General features: G+C 42.2%; 1 protein-coding gene across 7 annotated transcripts in view; it reads left to right on the forward strand.

The window, feature by feature from the left end:
• Window positions 1–13,288, forward strand: part of RIPOR2 (RHO family interacting cell polarization regulator 2) — a 212,564-nt gene that overhangs the window by 189,585 nt on the left and 9,691 nt on the right. For 6 of the 7 annotated variants that reach the window (XM_033434790.2, XM_033434795.2, XM_033434791.2 and 3 more), the window contains 5 exons: window positions 1,693–1,861; window positions 5,110–5,245; window positions 6,503–6,664; window positions 9,871–10,029; window positions 12,748–12,950. In XM_033434790.2, coding sequence (XP_033290681.2) covers window positions 1,693–1,861; window positions 5,110–5,245; window positions 6,503–6,664; window positions 9,871–10,029; window positions 12,748–12,950 — 829 coding nt within the window. Of the gene's footprint in view, window positions 1–1,692; window positions 1,862–5,109; window positions 5,246–6,000; window positions 6,474–6,502; window positions 6,665–9,870; window positions 10,030–12,747; window positions 12,951–13,288 lie in introns of those variants that run through there. The other variant, XM_033434793.2, reaches the window with a different exon arrangement.

Raw genomic sequence — 13,288 nt, forward strand, 5'->3', positions numbered from 1 at the left:
AAAAAAAACACAAACACTTTCCCAAAGGAAAGGGTGGGTTTCCATCCATCTTTTCTTTTGACGTGTTATATACACTGATTTTCAAGTTACAACAAGCTATGGCTGTTCAACCTTCGCAAATCTCTCTGTGGGTGGTGTTAATATTTTGGAGTTTTGTTGTTCCTGGAGGGTTTCTTCTGCCAAAGCGAAACGAGGAAAAGAAAAAGTGAGAAATAGAATTTATCCTTTGAGCAAACTGGGGGCATAGCAAAGAAAATTTATGAAATGAATGTCATGTTTAAATTATCCTTCTACATTCTACAGTAAGATTTTTCTAACTTGATTGAATTTGTGAAATGCTTCTTAAACCAAACATCTTCCTGTATACTTGTTAGCTTCAGCTATTAGATGATGGATCAAGGTCAGATTAAACTTTTTTTCTTCTTGCTATAAGAAGCATTTTAACTTTTTTTTTTTTTTTTTTTTTGCGGTCGGTACGCGGGCCTCTCACTGTTGTGGCCTCTCCCGTTGTGGAGCACAGGCTCCAGACGTGCAGGCTCAGTGGCCATGGCTCACAGGCCCAGCCGCTCCACGGCATGTGGGATCTTCCCGGACCAGGGCACGAACCCGTGTCCCCTGCATCGGCAGGCGGACTCCCAACCACTGCGCCACCAGGGAAGCCCCAAGAAGCATTTTAAAAACATCATAGCCTTTGTAAATTTTACAGAACATTGCTATTAAATATGTCTAATTTGATCAGTCTTACCGTATGTCATAAGAGGTATTATGGAAAATTGTGGAAATTGTGTGTGTGTTTTAAATATGTGCTGACTACCAGGACACAAGCTGAATGTTTTCCCCTTGGAGGCAAATGTGACTCAGAGTAAGGCACTCAACGCCTCTAAACTCTGGTGCATTATTTTTTTAAATTGTGGAGACCGGGGAGCATGAAACTAGAAGCCAAAAACCGCCTAGCTGTGTGAACGAGGACGCTCTGGTTAACACCTCTGCTGGTCATTCCTTCCATGTGTGAAATGAGACTCTTCCCTACCCCTCGCCCTCCTGCACAGATTCATATTAAGAATAAAATTAAATAATAGGTGCAACAGATTTCTTTTTAAATGTAAGTGCCCAGCATGATACAACTTTAGACAGTTCAACGGTGGGCTTTACGCAAAGCCCGCGAGGCAGAACTAAGCGATACAAATGCCCCTTTTAGCTTTTGTCTGGAGTAGAACATCATGTTTCTTCCTAACAGCTTTCCTTTCTCCTTTTCTTCAAGTCACAATTGATTTAAGGCCAGGAAAAAGCCTTGACTGATTATTTCTTAATGGTATTGCTCTTGGGAAGCCACAGGTTCACAGGACAGTTTAATCCCAGAAAATCTGGCAAACCACTCCGTCAACAGAGCAGGAAAGCGCCGCGAAACGAGGGCACATTTCAAAAGCCTTCTTGGTGAGCCAACTGTACAGATGGTTCGTTGTGCTTGAGAAGCAAACGGAGAACTCTGGAAACAGTCTGTCTGCAGGATCTTTTTAATATTAGGCAAATCGGTGACCAGGCTTAGTTATAAAATAGTTTTTGAAAGGTATCTCTATTTTTCAAGATAGGTGAGCGCAAGACTCTTTTCAGTGGGTGCTGTGATTGAGTTGACCTGTGATTTCCATGCAGGAAGAACCAGCTAACATTTCGCTCACCTTCCTGCTTCAACAGTTACAGATCAGTACACCCGGAAGCCAGGGGGCACCTCAGTGAAGCCCTGACGGAGGACACGGGAGTCGGGACTAGTGTGGCAGGAAGCCCTCTCCCACTGACCACGGGAAATGAAAGCCTGGACCTCAGCATCATCAGGCACCTCCAGTACTGCACCCAACTCGTCCAGGTAGGACTGGTGACGGCACTGGGTTTTTAGAGCCCAGGTTTTTGATGCACCGAGAATGGATGTGTGCTTGCTTTTTTGAGTTTTCCCAGGAAAATGAGAACTCAGGAATAAGAGAGCCATCCTGCTTTGATTTGACCCAACTCAGAAACTCTGAAAGTCATGGCTGTGCTCCCTCAACCCTGAGTTTTCTATCTTAAAACCTAGATCTCCAGACTTTAACAGGTGGTAGGTGACATATAATGTGCTCTTGCTTTCAAATCATTTGATGGTAGGTGAGAGTAGTGTGATTTTTTTTTTTAGATAAGGAATTTGCGTTCCGCCATCTACAAATGGACTTTGAAAGCCAGTATTATTGAACATATGTTAATATGAACCCATCACACGAGCTAGTTTTCTACCACCTGGACAGCTAAAGGCAAAATGCTCCAGAACATAACCACAGTTTCCCAGATCTTGAATAAGTACTTATTAGCAGCAAGAAAGAACATTTTACAGGTTTTATCCTCCTCACCAGTTCGCTCTCATTCTGCGACACCCTGGGGCTCACTTTTCTTCTCATTTCAGGCTGTTTATCACTTAAGATTTTGCCACAGCAGAGCAACTATTCTGCCATTCTTTTGTTGCAGGGAGAGTTTCTGCTGTCTTGAACAAAGCATTTTCCCCAAGCAGCTATCGGTACTTGAATGCTTCCTCCTCACCTAGTGGCTTGTCTTCTCCCAATCTTGTTCTTCTCCCACTTGCTTGGATGTGTGGGGAACAGGAAAAGAATGTGAAAGCAAATGTATAATGGTTTCCGGGGGGTGGGCCAGGCCAGAAGAGGAGGAATCGTGCTTTTAAGAGCACATGGCCAACTGGGAGACCAGAGGCAGGGTGAGGAGGAAGGACCCCAGGGAGGCCAGGAGTGGGTTAATGTTGCTTTTTTAGTAACACAATTGTGATGAGATGTAGAAGAATCTGCTTCTCCTCCACGAATGTAGACCCTCAAAGCAGCCTCAGACACCTCACGTGCTCTGGGAAACTGGTTGGCAGTTATGACTCTTGCACTAGGTTGGCCAACACCCCAGCAGATCTCTTCTGTTGAGCGTTGAATTTGCAAGCCAGGTGCTGCCAACCAATCTGGCAGAAGGTGCAATTTTTTTTTTTTCTGACCAAAATGGACAAGGATTGTCGTTGACTTATAGCTAGCCTCTATTCACCAAGCACTGGAATGAGATGGTTTTCACGGCTCTTTGTCCTTGGTGGGGCCGAGACTGTGCTGAGCAAACTCCCCGTTCACCTTTTAGACGTAAAGTCATTACTTTGTGAGGCATGGGAGAATTCTCTTCCATGAAGGGATGGATGTTTTCTCTCAAAGAATAATTGGCATGCAGTAGTCAGTGCAGTGTTTCTCTCGATAATAAGGCCTTGGTTATAACACTTCAACTCTTCTGTGGAGAAAATCAACACTAGAAAAACAAGAGGGGAGTTCCTCTCTACATGGTACATGAGATACTGCCCAATCCATGAATCGTTTAGTAAAGCCAATTCGATCTTTAAAATTTAAAAAAAGGAAAAGAATTTGTAGAGACGTGGATGGACCTAGAGATGGTCATACAGAGTGAAGTAAGTCAGAAAGAGAAAAATAAATATCATATATTAACGCCTACATGTGGAATCCAGAAAAATGGTACAGATGAACCGGTTTGCAAGGCAGAACTAGAGACACAGATGTAGAGAACAAACGTATGGACACCAAGTGGGGAAAGGAGGGGTGGGGTGAATTAGGAGATTGGGAATGACATATATACACTAACATGTATAAAATAGATAACCAATGAGAACCTGCTGTATAGCACAGGGAACTCCACTGTAGAGTAAAAACAAACACAACATTGTAAAACAACTATACCCCAATAAAAATAAAGAAAGAAAGAAAGAAAAACAAAAGAAAAATAAAAGAGGTAGACATAAAGATATAGAATAAAAGAGTAAGGGTTAGAAGCTTGATTTCTAATTCACACCCGCTCCTGAATCAGTGAGTTTACTTATTCATTTGGTATATAATTGCAAAGAGATAAAAATGGGCAGTGCATAAAAATCATAATAGCTATGATTATGTTTAAAATAAAGCAGTTATTTTCTACTGTATTTATTTACATGAAAGGCATTAGTACATAATTGCTGCACTTGACTTTTGAATTTGAAAAATTCTCTTTGCCTTAGAGTCCAAATGCTTTAGACCATACAGAATGGTGGTACAGGTCTGCATCCTGCAGCCATGCCTACCAAGTGAAGGGGACAGGTTTCTGAGAGACACAGAAAGGACTAGAACCTTCAGGCAGCGACTGACTTCTGTCCTTTCCCCTCTCAAGCCCTTCCTTATTCTTGTGATCTGCACACAAGTGAAATCACTTGCTATTTATGTGCCCTTGAGCACGTTACTTGACCTCTCTGTACCTCAGTTTCCTCATCAGTAAAATGGAAAATCAAAAGTTCCCACCTCATTGGATTGTTATGCAAAATAACACAAACTAATACATGTATAAGGCTCAGACCAGTGCCTGGTACATAGTAAGAACTTGTTAACTATAGTGAGATAGCTTTGATTGTAATTAGGATTATTCTACAGCACGCTCTTAATTTTCAGCTTGAAGACAAGGAAATAAATCAGGCTGTGAAAAATTACTACGCTTGTAAAAAAAAAAAAATCTTTTTTCTGTTTCCATACCGGAGGGCAACCTAAATACACCCTTCAAGTTTCAGAGAGGAGTTTTAGATTGACAGTACATACAAGAAAGGTAACTTTATAATAACCTTGCAACCCTACTACTGAGAAAATTCAGGAATTTACACAGGCATGAAAAAAGTTGAAAGCAACAAAAACATGTCTGATTTCAGCAGATGTTGTAACCGGCCTGGAATGAGGAACATTTTCAAACTGGAAGAGAAATGTGTATGAGTTTAACATCCCCACATGGGCTTCCCTGGTGGCGCAGTGGTTGAGAGTCCGCCTGCCGATGCAGGGGACACGGGTTCGTGCCCCAGTCCGGGAAGATCCCACATGCCGTGGAGCGGCTGGGCCCTGAGCCATGGCTGCTGAGCGCGCACGTCCGGAGCCTGTGCTCGCAACGGGAGAGGCCGCAACAGTGAGAGGCCCACGTACCGCAAAAAAAAAAAAATCCCCACTTCATTCAGAAGGACAAGATTGAGTGGGGAAAGCTCTGTTGACAACAATGTAATTGACACAGTGGTTTTGTTTGTTTTATCAGCAAATTGTTTTCTCAAGCAAAACCCCATTTGTGGCCAGAAACCTCTTAGAGAAGCTTTCTAGGCAAATCCAAGTGATGGAGAAGCTCTCGGCCGTCAGTGATGAGAACATAGGAAGAATCAGTTCTGTCATCGAAGGTGAGCACCTGCAGTTACGCTGCCATTCTTGTAAATGATGACCCCACGAGCCCCCTCCCCTGCCTGCATCTATTCATGGCTTTGTTAGGATGGCAGAGAAGCGCTCTTGGGCTGTAGAGGAAGGTCTCCACACGAGTGTGGTCGTAATTAACACCATGCTTCAGCCTTCGGAGTCAAAGCAGCAGACGCCTAGGTTTTTCGAGCGGGGCCTCCACCCCCAGAAGGCAGACGCTAGTGTATGCACAGAACCTGCATCCGCCTCCCAGGTGGTTTCACAGACTTGTTCTCCTGGTGTGGTTCCATTTGGGACAGGTAATTAGGATTGTGCTTGCACCACAGAGCTGGCTGAGACAGCTCCCATAGTGGTTGACTGTCAAGGCAAGGTGCTCTCAAACCCTACTGGGAAAGGTAGAAGAACGAGAAGTTGAAGGCCTTCAGGAGCGTCCCTGGTTCAGAGAGCTTTAGGTAGAGAACTTGACCCAGGAAAGATGCCTTTGAATCTGTGTGGTCTGGCTACAGGGCTGTTTCCTAAAGGCAAGAATCTGTATCGTTTTTCACATCAGATAGTCTGTGGAAATAGTGGAAAACTAGGATCTCCTGGATTATCTCCGATTAAGCTTAAAACACCTTGTAGGTTCTTTCTATGCATTTCTGCCTCCTGCTTCCGGTCCTCCCAGGAGCAGGTGGCCTTGGCAGGTCTCTGAGAGATGTGAAAAGGGGCAGGACATTCAGACTCCTGTCCGTTCGTCCCGCAGGCCCCTCTGCATGATCACAGCCACATGAGTGAAATGCTGACCGTGGCATATGGCTCTTCAATCATTTCAGTCAGAGAGCCGCCTGGGCAGGGTGAAAAAACTCCTTCAGTCATCCTCTGCTCTGTTGCACCCCCTGCGGAAAAGTCTCCTGAGGTTTGAGTCTCTGATCCTGTATATTTTTTGCTGTTAAGTTATAGGAGATGAGATGATTGGACCTTCTCCCAAGGGTAGACCTGATGTTTTCTATCACCTAAAGCAAACAGCTTTGCTTTTGCTGCATTTCCTTTGCTGCCCAGGCGGGATGAGATCCTCATCTCAACTTCTTTGCCCTCGGGACACCTGCCAACGACAGAGGAATCCTGTAGTTCTGATTAAAAAACAGTCTTTAAAAAAAAAAAGAAGGCCCTTGGTGGTGCCTTCCCCATCCTGACCCAGGTCCATCTCTTCATCTATTTCATTCAAAACATGTATCATGGGATGGGGTGTTGCTCTTCTATTCCAGCCATACCGGAATTTCACAAAAAGCTGTCTTTGCTGTCATTCTGGACCAAGTGCTGCAGCCCGGCTGGGGTCTACCACAGCTCAGCGGACAGAGTGATTAAGCAGCTAGAAGCCAGCTTTGCCAGAACTGTCAACAGAGACTATCCCGGACTTGCAGACCCAGGTACAGGGCAGCAGGAGCAAGGGAAACATTTCTGTCGTTTGTTTTGAGAGTGAGCGCTAGAGAGGTTCCCTCAACACTTTCCCCACAGCTAGCCCTGAGAAAGGGCTTACCCTCCAGAGAAAACATCATCTACTTAGTAAAATCGAAGAAAAGAAAGGCACTGAACATGTTTTCATTCTGAATATCAGCAGTGACTTTGAAAAGGACTATATGTCTGTGTTGCTATTGAAGTACGTATCCTTTTTTTTTTTTTTAACATCTTTATTGGAGTATAATTGCTTTACAATGGTATGTTAGTTTCAGCTTCACAACAAAATGAATCAGTTATATATATACATATATTCCCATATCTCTTCCCGCTTGCGTCTCCCTCCCTCCCACCCTCCCTATCCCACCCCTCCAGGCGGTCACAAAGCACCGAGCTGATCTCCCTGTGCTATGCGGCTGCTTCCCACTAGCTATCTACCTTACGTTTGGTAGTGTATATATGTCCATGCCTCTTTATCGCTTTGTCACCGTTTACCCTTCCCCCTCCCCATAGCCTCAAGTCCATTCTCTAGTAAGTCTGTGTCCTTATTCCTGTTTCACCCCTAGGTTTTTCATGACTTTTTTTTTTTTTTAAATTCCATATATATGTGTTAGCATACGGTATTTGTCTCTCTCTTTCTGACTTACTTCACTCTGTATGACAGACTCTAGGTCTATCCACCTCATTACAAATAGCTCAATTTCGTCTCTTTTTATGGCTGAGTAATATTCCATTGTATATATGTGCCACATCTTCTTTATCCATTCCTCCGATGATGGACACTTAGGTTGTTTCCATCTCTGGGCTATTGTAAATAGAGCTGCAATGAACATTTTGGTACATGACTCTTTTTGAATTATGGTTTTCTCAGGGTATATGCCCAGTAGTGGGATTGCTGGGTCATATGGTAGTTCTATTTGTAGCTTTTTAAGGAACCTCCATACTGTTCTCCACAGTGGCTGTATCAATTTACATTCCCACCAACAGTGTAAGAGGGTTCCCTTTTCTCCACACCCTCTCCAGCATTTATTGTTTCTAGATTTTTTGATGATGGCCATTCTGACTGGTGTGAGATGATATCTCATTGTAGTTTTGATTTGCATTTCTCTCATGATTAGTGATGTTGAGCATCCTTTCATGTGTTTGTTGGCACTCTGTATATCTTCTTTGGAGAAATGTCTGTTTAGGTCTTCTGCCCATTTTTGGATTGGGTTGTTTGTTTTTTTGTTATTAAGCTGCATGAGCTGCTTATAAATTTTGGAGATCAATCCTTTGTCAGTTGCTTCATTTGCAAATATTTTCTCCCATTCTGAGGGTTGTCTTTTGGTCTTCTTTATGGTTTCCTTTGCTGCGCAAAAGCTTTTAAGTTTCATTAGGTCCCATTTGTTTACTCTTGTTTTTATTTCCATTTCTCTAGGAGGTGGGTCAAAAAGGACCTTGCTGTGATTTATGTCATAGAGTGTTCTGCCTATGTTTTCCTCTAAGAGTTTGATAGTTTCTGGCCTTACATTTAGGTCTTTAATCCATTTAGAGCTTATTTTTGTGTATGGTGTTAGGGAGTGATCTAATTTCATACTTTTACATGTAGCTGTCCAGTTTTCCCAGCACCACTTATTGAATAGGCTGTCCTTTCTCCACTGTACATTTCTGCCTCCTTTGTCAAAGATAAGGTGACCATATGTGCGTGGGTTTATCTCTGGGCTTTCTATCCTGTTCCATTGATCTATCTTTCTGTTTTTGTGCCAGTACCATACCGTCTTGATAACTGTAGCTTTGTAGTATAGTCTGAAGTCTGGGAGCCTGATTCCTCCAGTTCCTTCTTTCGTTCTCAAGATTGCTTTGGCTATTCGGGGTCTTTTGTGTTTCCATACAAATTGCAAAATTTTTTGTTCTAGTTCTGTGAAAAATGCCAGTGGTAGTTTGATAGGGATTGCATTGAATCTGTAGATTGCTTTGTGTAGTAGAGTCATTTTCACAATGTTGATTCTTCCAATCCAAGAACATGGTATATCTCTCCATCTATTTGTATCATCTTTAATTTCTTTCATCAGTGTCTTATAATTTTCTGCATACAGATCTTTTGTCTCCTTAGGTAGGTTTATTCCTAGATATTTTATTCTTTTTGTTGCAATGGTAAATGGGAGTGTTTTCTTGATTTCACTTTCAGATTTTTCATCATTAGTATATAGGAATGCCAGAGATTTCTGTGCATTAATTTTGTATCCTGCCACTTTACCAAATTCATTGATTAGCTCTAGTAGTTTTCTGGTAGCATCTTTAGGGTTCTCTATGTATAGGATCATGTCATCTGCAAACAGTGACAGCTTTACTTCTTCTTTTCCGATTTGGATTCCTTTTATTTCCTTTTCTTCTCTGATTGCTGTGGCTAAAACTGAACATGTTTTCATTCTGAATATCAGCAGTGACTTTGAAAAGGACTATATGTCTGTGTTGCTATTGAAGTACGTATCCTTTTTTCATTAAAATGTCAGCAATACAGGAGTATCAAATGGTATAACCACTTGGGAAAAACTGTTCGGCAGTGTCTATGAAAACTAAATATATATACTCCTACCCTGTGATCCAGCAATTCCACTCCTAAATGTGTCAAGAGAAATACATGCTTATGCTCATTTTTTAATAGCAGCTTTATTCACAAGAGCCAGAAATTAGAAACAAGTCAAATGCCCATCAACAAGAACTTGGATACATTGTAATGTAGTCATGCAATAGGGTATTACATAGCAGTTTTCAAAAAGAATAAATTACTGCTACAAGCAACAATTTGGATGAATCTCACAGATATTTTTTGAGCAAATGGAGCCAGATACAAAAAGTCCATACTATATAGTTCCATTTATATGAAGTTCAAGAACAGATAAAGCTAATATATTGATAGAAGTTCGATTATTAGTTGCCCGTGGTGGGGATAGGTGGGTAACTATAGACTGGAAAGGGGCACAAGAAAACCTAATGGAGTCCTAGCAGTGTTCTGTATCTTGATCCAGATGACAAGCTATACAGGTGTATAGACATGCAAAAATCATCCGGCTGTACACTGATTTCACCTTACAGACTTCACTCTGTCATGTACCACAATAGAAAGATGAATGAGTGAATGAATGAATGATTGATCATGTTTCTTAAAAGCTGCTCCGCATCTTCCCCTTCCAAATAGTGTTTCGCACGCTGGTGTCCCAGATCCTGGACCGGGCCGAGCCCCTGCTGGCCTCCAGCCTCTCCTCCGAAGTCATCACTGTCTTCCAGTATTACAGTTACTTTACGAGCCATGGTGTGAGTGACCTAGAGAGTTACCTGAACCAGCTGGCCAAGCAAGGTGGGACACGCTCTTTGGTCACACTGTGTGGGGCTCAGTTTGGAATGATCCCTGGTCTTTCTAGTCACAGTTTTTAGTGGTGGTAATTTCTTTTTCCCCAAGTCAACAGCTGGGCTAAGGTTCGCCTTTTAAATGACTTCTAGACCTTTCACGTTAGTAAGCCCCTTGGCAACGAGCCAGGGATTTGCTAAGCACATCCCAGTCATCCAGCAGGGGTGTGCCAGTAACAGGAAGCTGGTGAATGATTTCAGACTGCTGTCATTTCTTTCCCGCATTAATGTATTTGCCACTTGTGGGATCAAGCCCGCAGGCAGTGCTATTTTATGTTGCCCTTTTTGGTGGCGCTTTCATAATACTAAGCAGAAGTGAGGTTCAGAAGAAGACCAGTGGGGTGACAGATTGGGAAGGGAAAGGAGGAGAAGATGAAAAACCACATCCAAGGCTTCATATCCAGGGATTGAAGAGAACAGGCAACCAACGCAGGGGTGCGGCAGTGAAGCTCCTTATTGCCTTCTCATGTGGCCCTTTGAACATAAGAAATAAAATCAGTATCTGCAGTGAGTGAAAACCTCTTTGGGAGTGGAGCCAGGCCGTAAGGGGCTGGTTTCTGGTTCCCAAGTTTGTGCTCTATTTCTCCACCCACGCTTGACAATGGGGCAATGGAGGGGGTGGGGAGGGGAGGGAGTGAGGTGTGTTCTTAGGAGTAGACAGGTTGGCACAGCGCTAGTGGCAGAAACACTTTTGACCCTGACCCAAACCCAGGCTCAGCCCTTCTCTTTCTAGAACATTAAACCCTGCGGCACCATGTTCAGCCCGGTGATTGGCATCACAGGGAGAAGAAGAAAATCTTCCTCCACCCAGGGCCACTCCAGCCTGAGCACGGGAGTCTGTGCTTAGGTCCCACTCCCCAGCCCCGAATAGCCATGCTAGTCCAGAGTGCCAGAGAGGGCAAGCCTGGGCAGGAGACGCCTCTGATGGAAACTGAATAATATAAAAATTTACTCAGAAAATTGATTTTTTTTTTTTTTAGAAAATCGATTTAGATTGTGACAAATTTAGAATCAAGAAATGAAGAGCATAGGGCTTCCCTGGTGGCACACTGGTTGAGAGTCCGCCTGCCAATGCAGGGGACACGGGTTCGTGCCCCGGTCCAGGAAGATCCCACATGCCGCAGAGCGGCTGGGCCCGTGAGCCATGGCCGCTGAGCCTGTGCTTCCGGAGCCTGTGCTCCGCGGTGGGAGGGGCCGCAGCGGTGAGAGGCCCCTGTACCACAAACAAACAAACAAACAAACAAAAAAAGAAATGAAGAGCATAACAAAGTGAGACCCTGGGGTCCTAAAACCGCATCCCCTTCCTCCTGTTACACAGCCCTGGAGAATGACCATGGGAAGAACTCTAAACCTTTACTTATCTTTTTTTCCCCTTTCTTTATACAAAGAAAAGCCATTCATTATACAAAAAAAAAAAATTTTAGAAAACATGGAGAAGTATGAAGGAAGAGATTCAAGTCACCTATTCTCCTATTTTTAAAATATAACGTGTTTTTCAGTTGATTGTACGCTGGTTTTAAATTTCAAAATTGTGAATACTCATTATAGAATATTATATCCTGGTTTTTTAATTTGACATTATATCCCATATTATTCTTTGAAACATTTTTTAGTTTTATAATATCCCTGCATTTAGATGCATACTAATATATTTGATTATTGTTGAATGTTTAGGTTGTTTTCTGTTACTTATTTAGCTGTTATACATAATCTTATCTGGAGACTTTTTGCTAGAGTGTTTATTTATAAAACAGTGAAGTTACCAGAACAACCACAACAGGAGAAATGGGAAATTAAAGCAAAAAAATCTTAATCATTCACAAATTTGTTCATGTGTAGAGGATGTGGCTCTATCAATGGAATGTGAATTTTGTTATATTTTCCCATCTGCACGGACCAGATACACTCTTATCCTAATGCTTTTGTGGCTAATGGATGCCCATGCTGGATATCTAGTTAAGGATTAGAGTACATAGAGTGTGGTCAATTTGTCCAAATGGAACTCAGAATCCTATTTTTTATCATATTGTCCCCATATTCCAACCAACTGGATGTTTCCATCAGGGTCCAGTTTCCTGAGTGCAGACAGAGAGAAGGCTGAATAAGGGGTCACTCAGGGTCAGGGTTTTGCCAGGCAAGTATGACTGAAATACAGGGGGCTGGGGACTTCCCTGGTGGTCCAGTGGTTAAGAATTCACCTTCCAGTGCAGGGGGTACGGGTTCGATCCCTGGTTGGGGAGCTGAGATCCCACATGCCTCACAGCCAAAAAACCAAAGCATAAAACAGAAGCAATATTGTAACAAATTCAATGAAGACTTTAAAAATAAAAAGACAGTAAAAAAAGAACACTGTAGAAACTGTTTACTTGTATTTTTTTCACTGTTATTTTTACGTGTGACTGTTTAATTCATCTCTAAGTTATTATAGTAGCCATTATGAGGTAGAAATCCACTTTTACTTTTTTCTCATATGATTCATTTGCCTTGATATAGCTATTTGAATAATCTGTCCTTTTCTCACTAATTGGAAACATCGCCTTTCTAATATGCTAATTTTCATATATCCTTGGGTCTGTTATTATGTACATCCTTGAGTCTTATTTATATTTTTAATGAACATGTTCCTTTACTGTCAGAAGGTGACCTCTGTTTTCTTCTCACTCTCCAGTTTCCATGGTTCAGACTCTGCAGTCACTGAGAGATGAAAAACTGCTACAGGTCATGAGTGACCTTGCACCCAGCAGCCTCCTGGCCCAGCAGGAAATACTCAGGACTCTGGCTCTGCTCTTAACCGGGGATGACAGTGGAGTTAGTGAAGCTGTGATGCTTTACTTGGCAGCAGCCTCCAGAAACGAGCATTTCAGGGAAAAGGTAGGGCATGAAATGATGGACATCGAGGCAGAAGCTTGTTTAACTTTATGCCATTTACTATTAATAGTTTGTCATCTTTTCCTTTATAAAAATAATTTTCTTTCACTTATTAATAATATATATTCTGTAAAATTATTTAAACTACAAAAATATACTGAAAATAGTTAAGTACCTGTAGGTCCAGCCCCCAGAGAAAACTGTTAATAACTTAGTGTACATTCCTTCAGATTTTTTCTATTTTATCCATGCTAACATGGATAATTATTTTTTTCTTAAACGAGATCACACTATTCTGTTGTGCAACTGATTTTTTAAATGTAATATATTGTGGTTATTTT

This window comes from Orcinus orca, chromosome 10 (assembly GCF_937001465.1).
Source record: "Orcinus orca chromosome 10, mOrcOrc1.1, whole genome shotgun sequence".
Lineage (NCBI taxonomy): Eukaryota > Metazoa > Chordata > Mammalia > Artiodactyla > Delphinidae > Orcinus > Orcinus orca.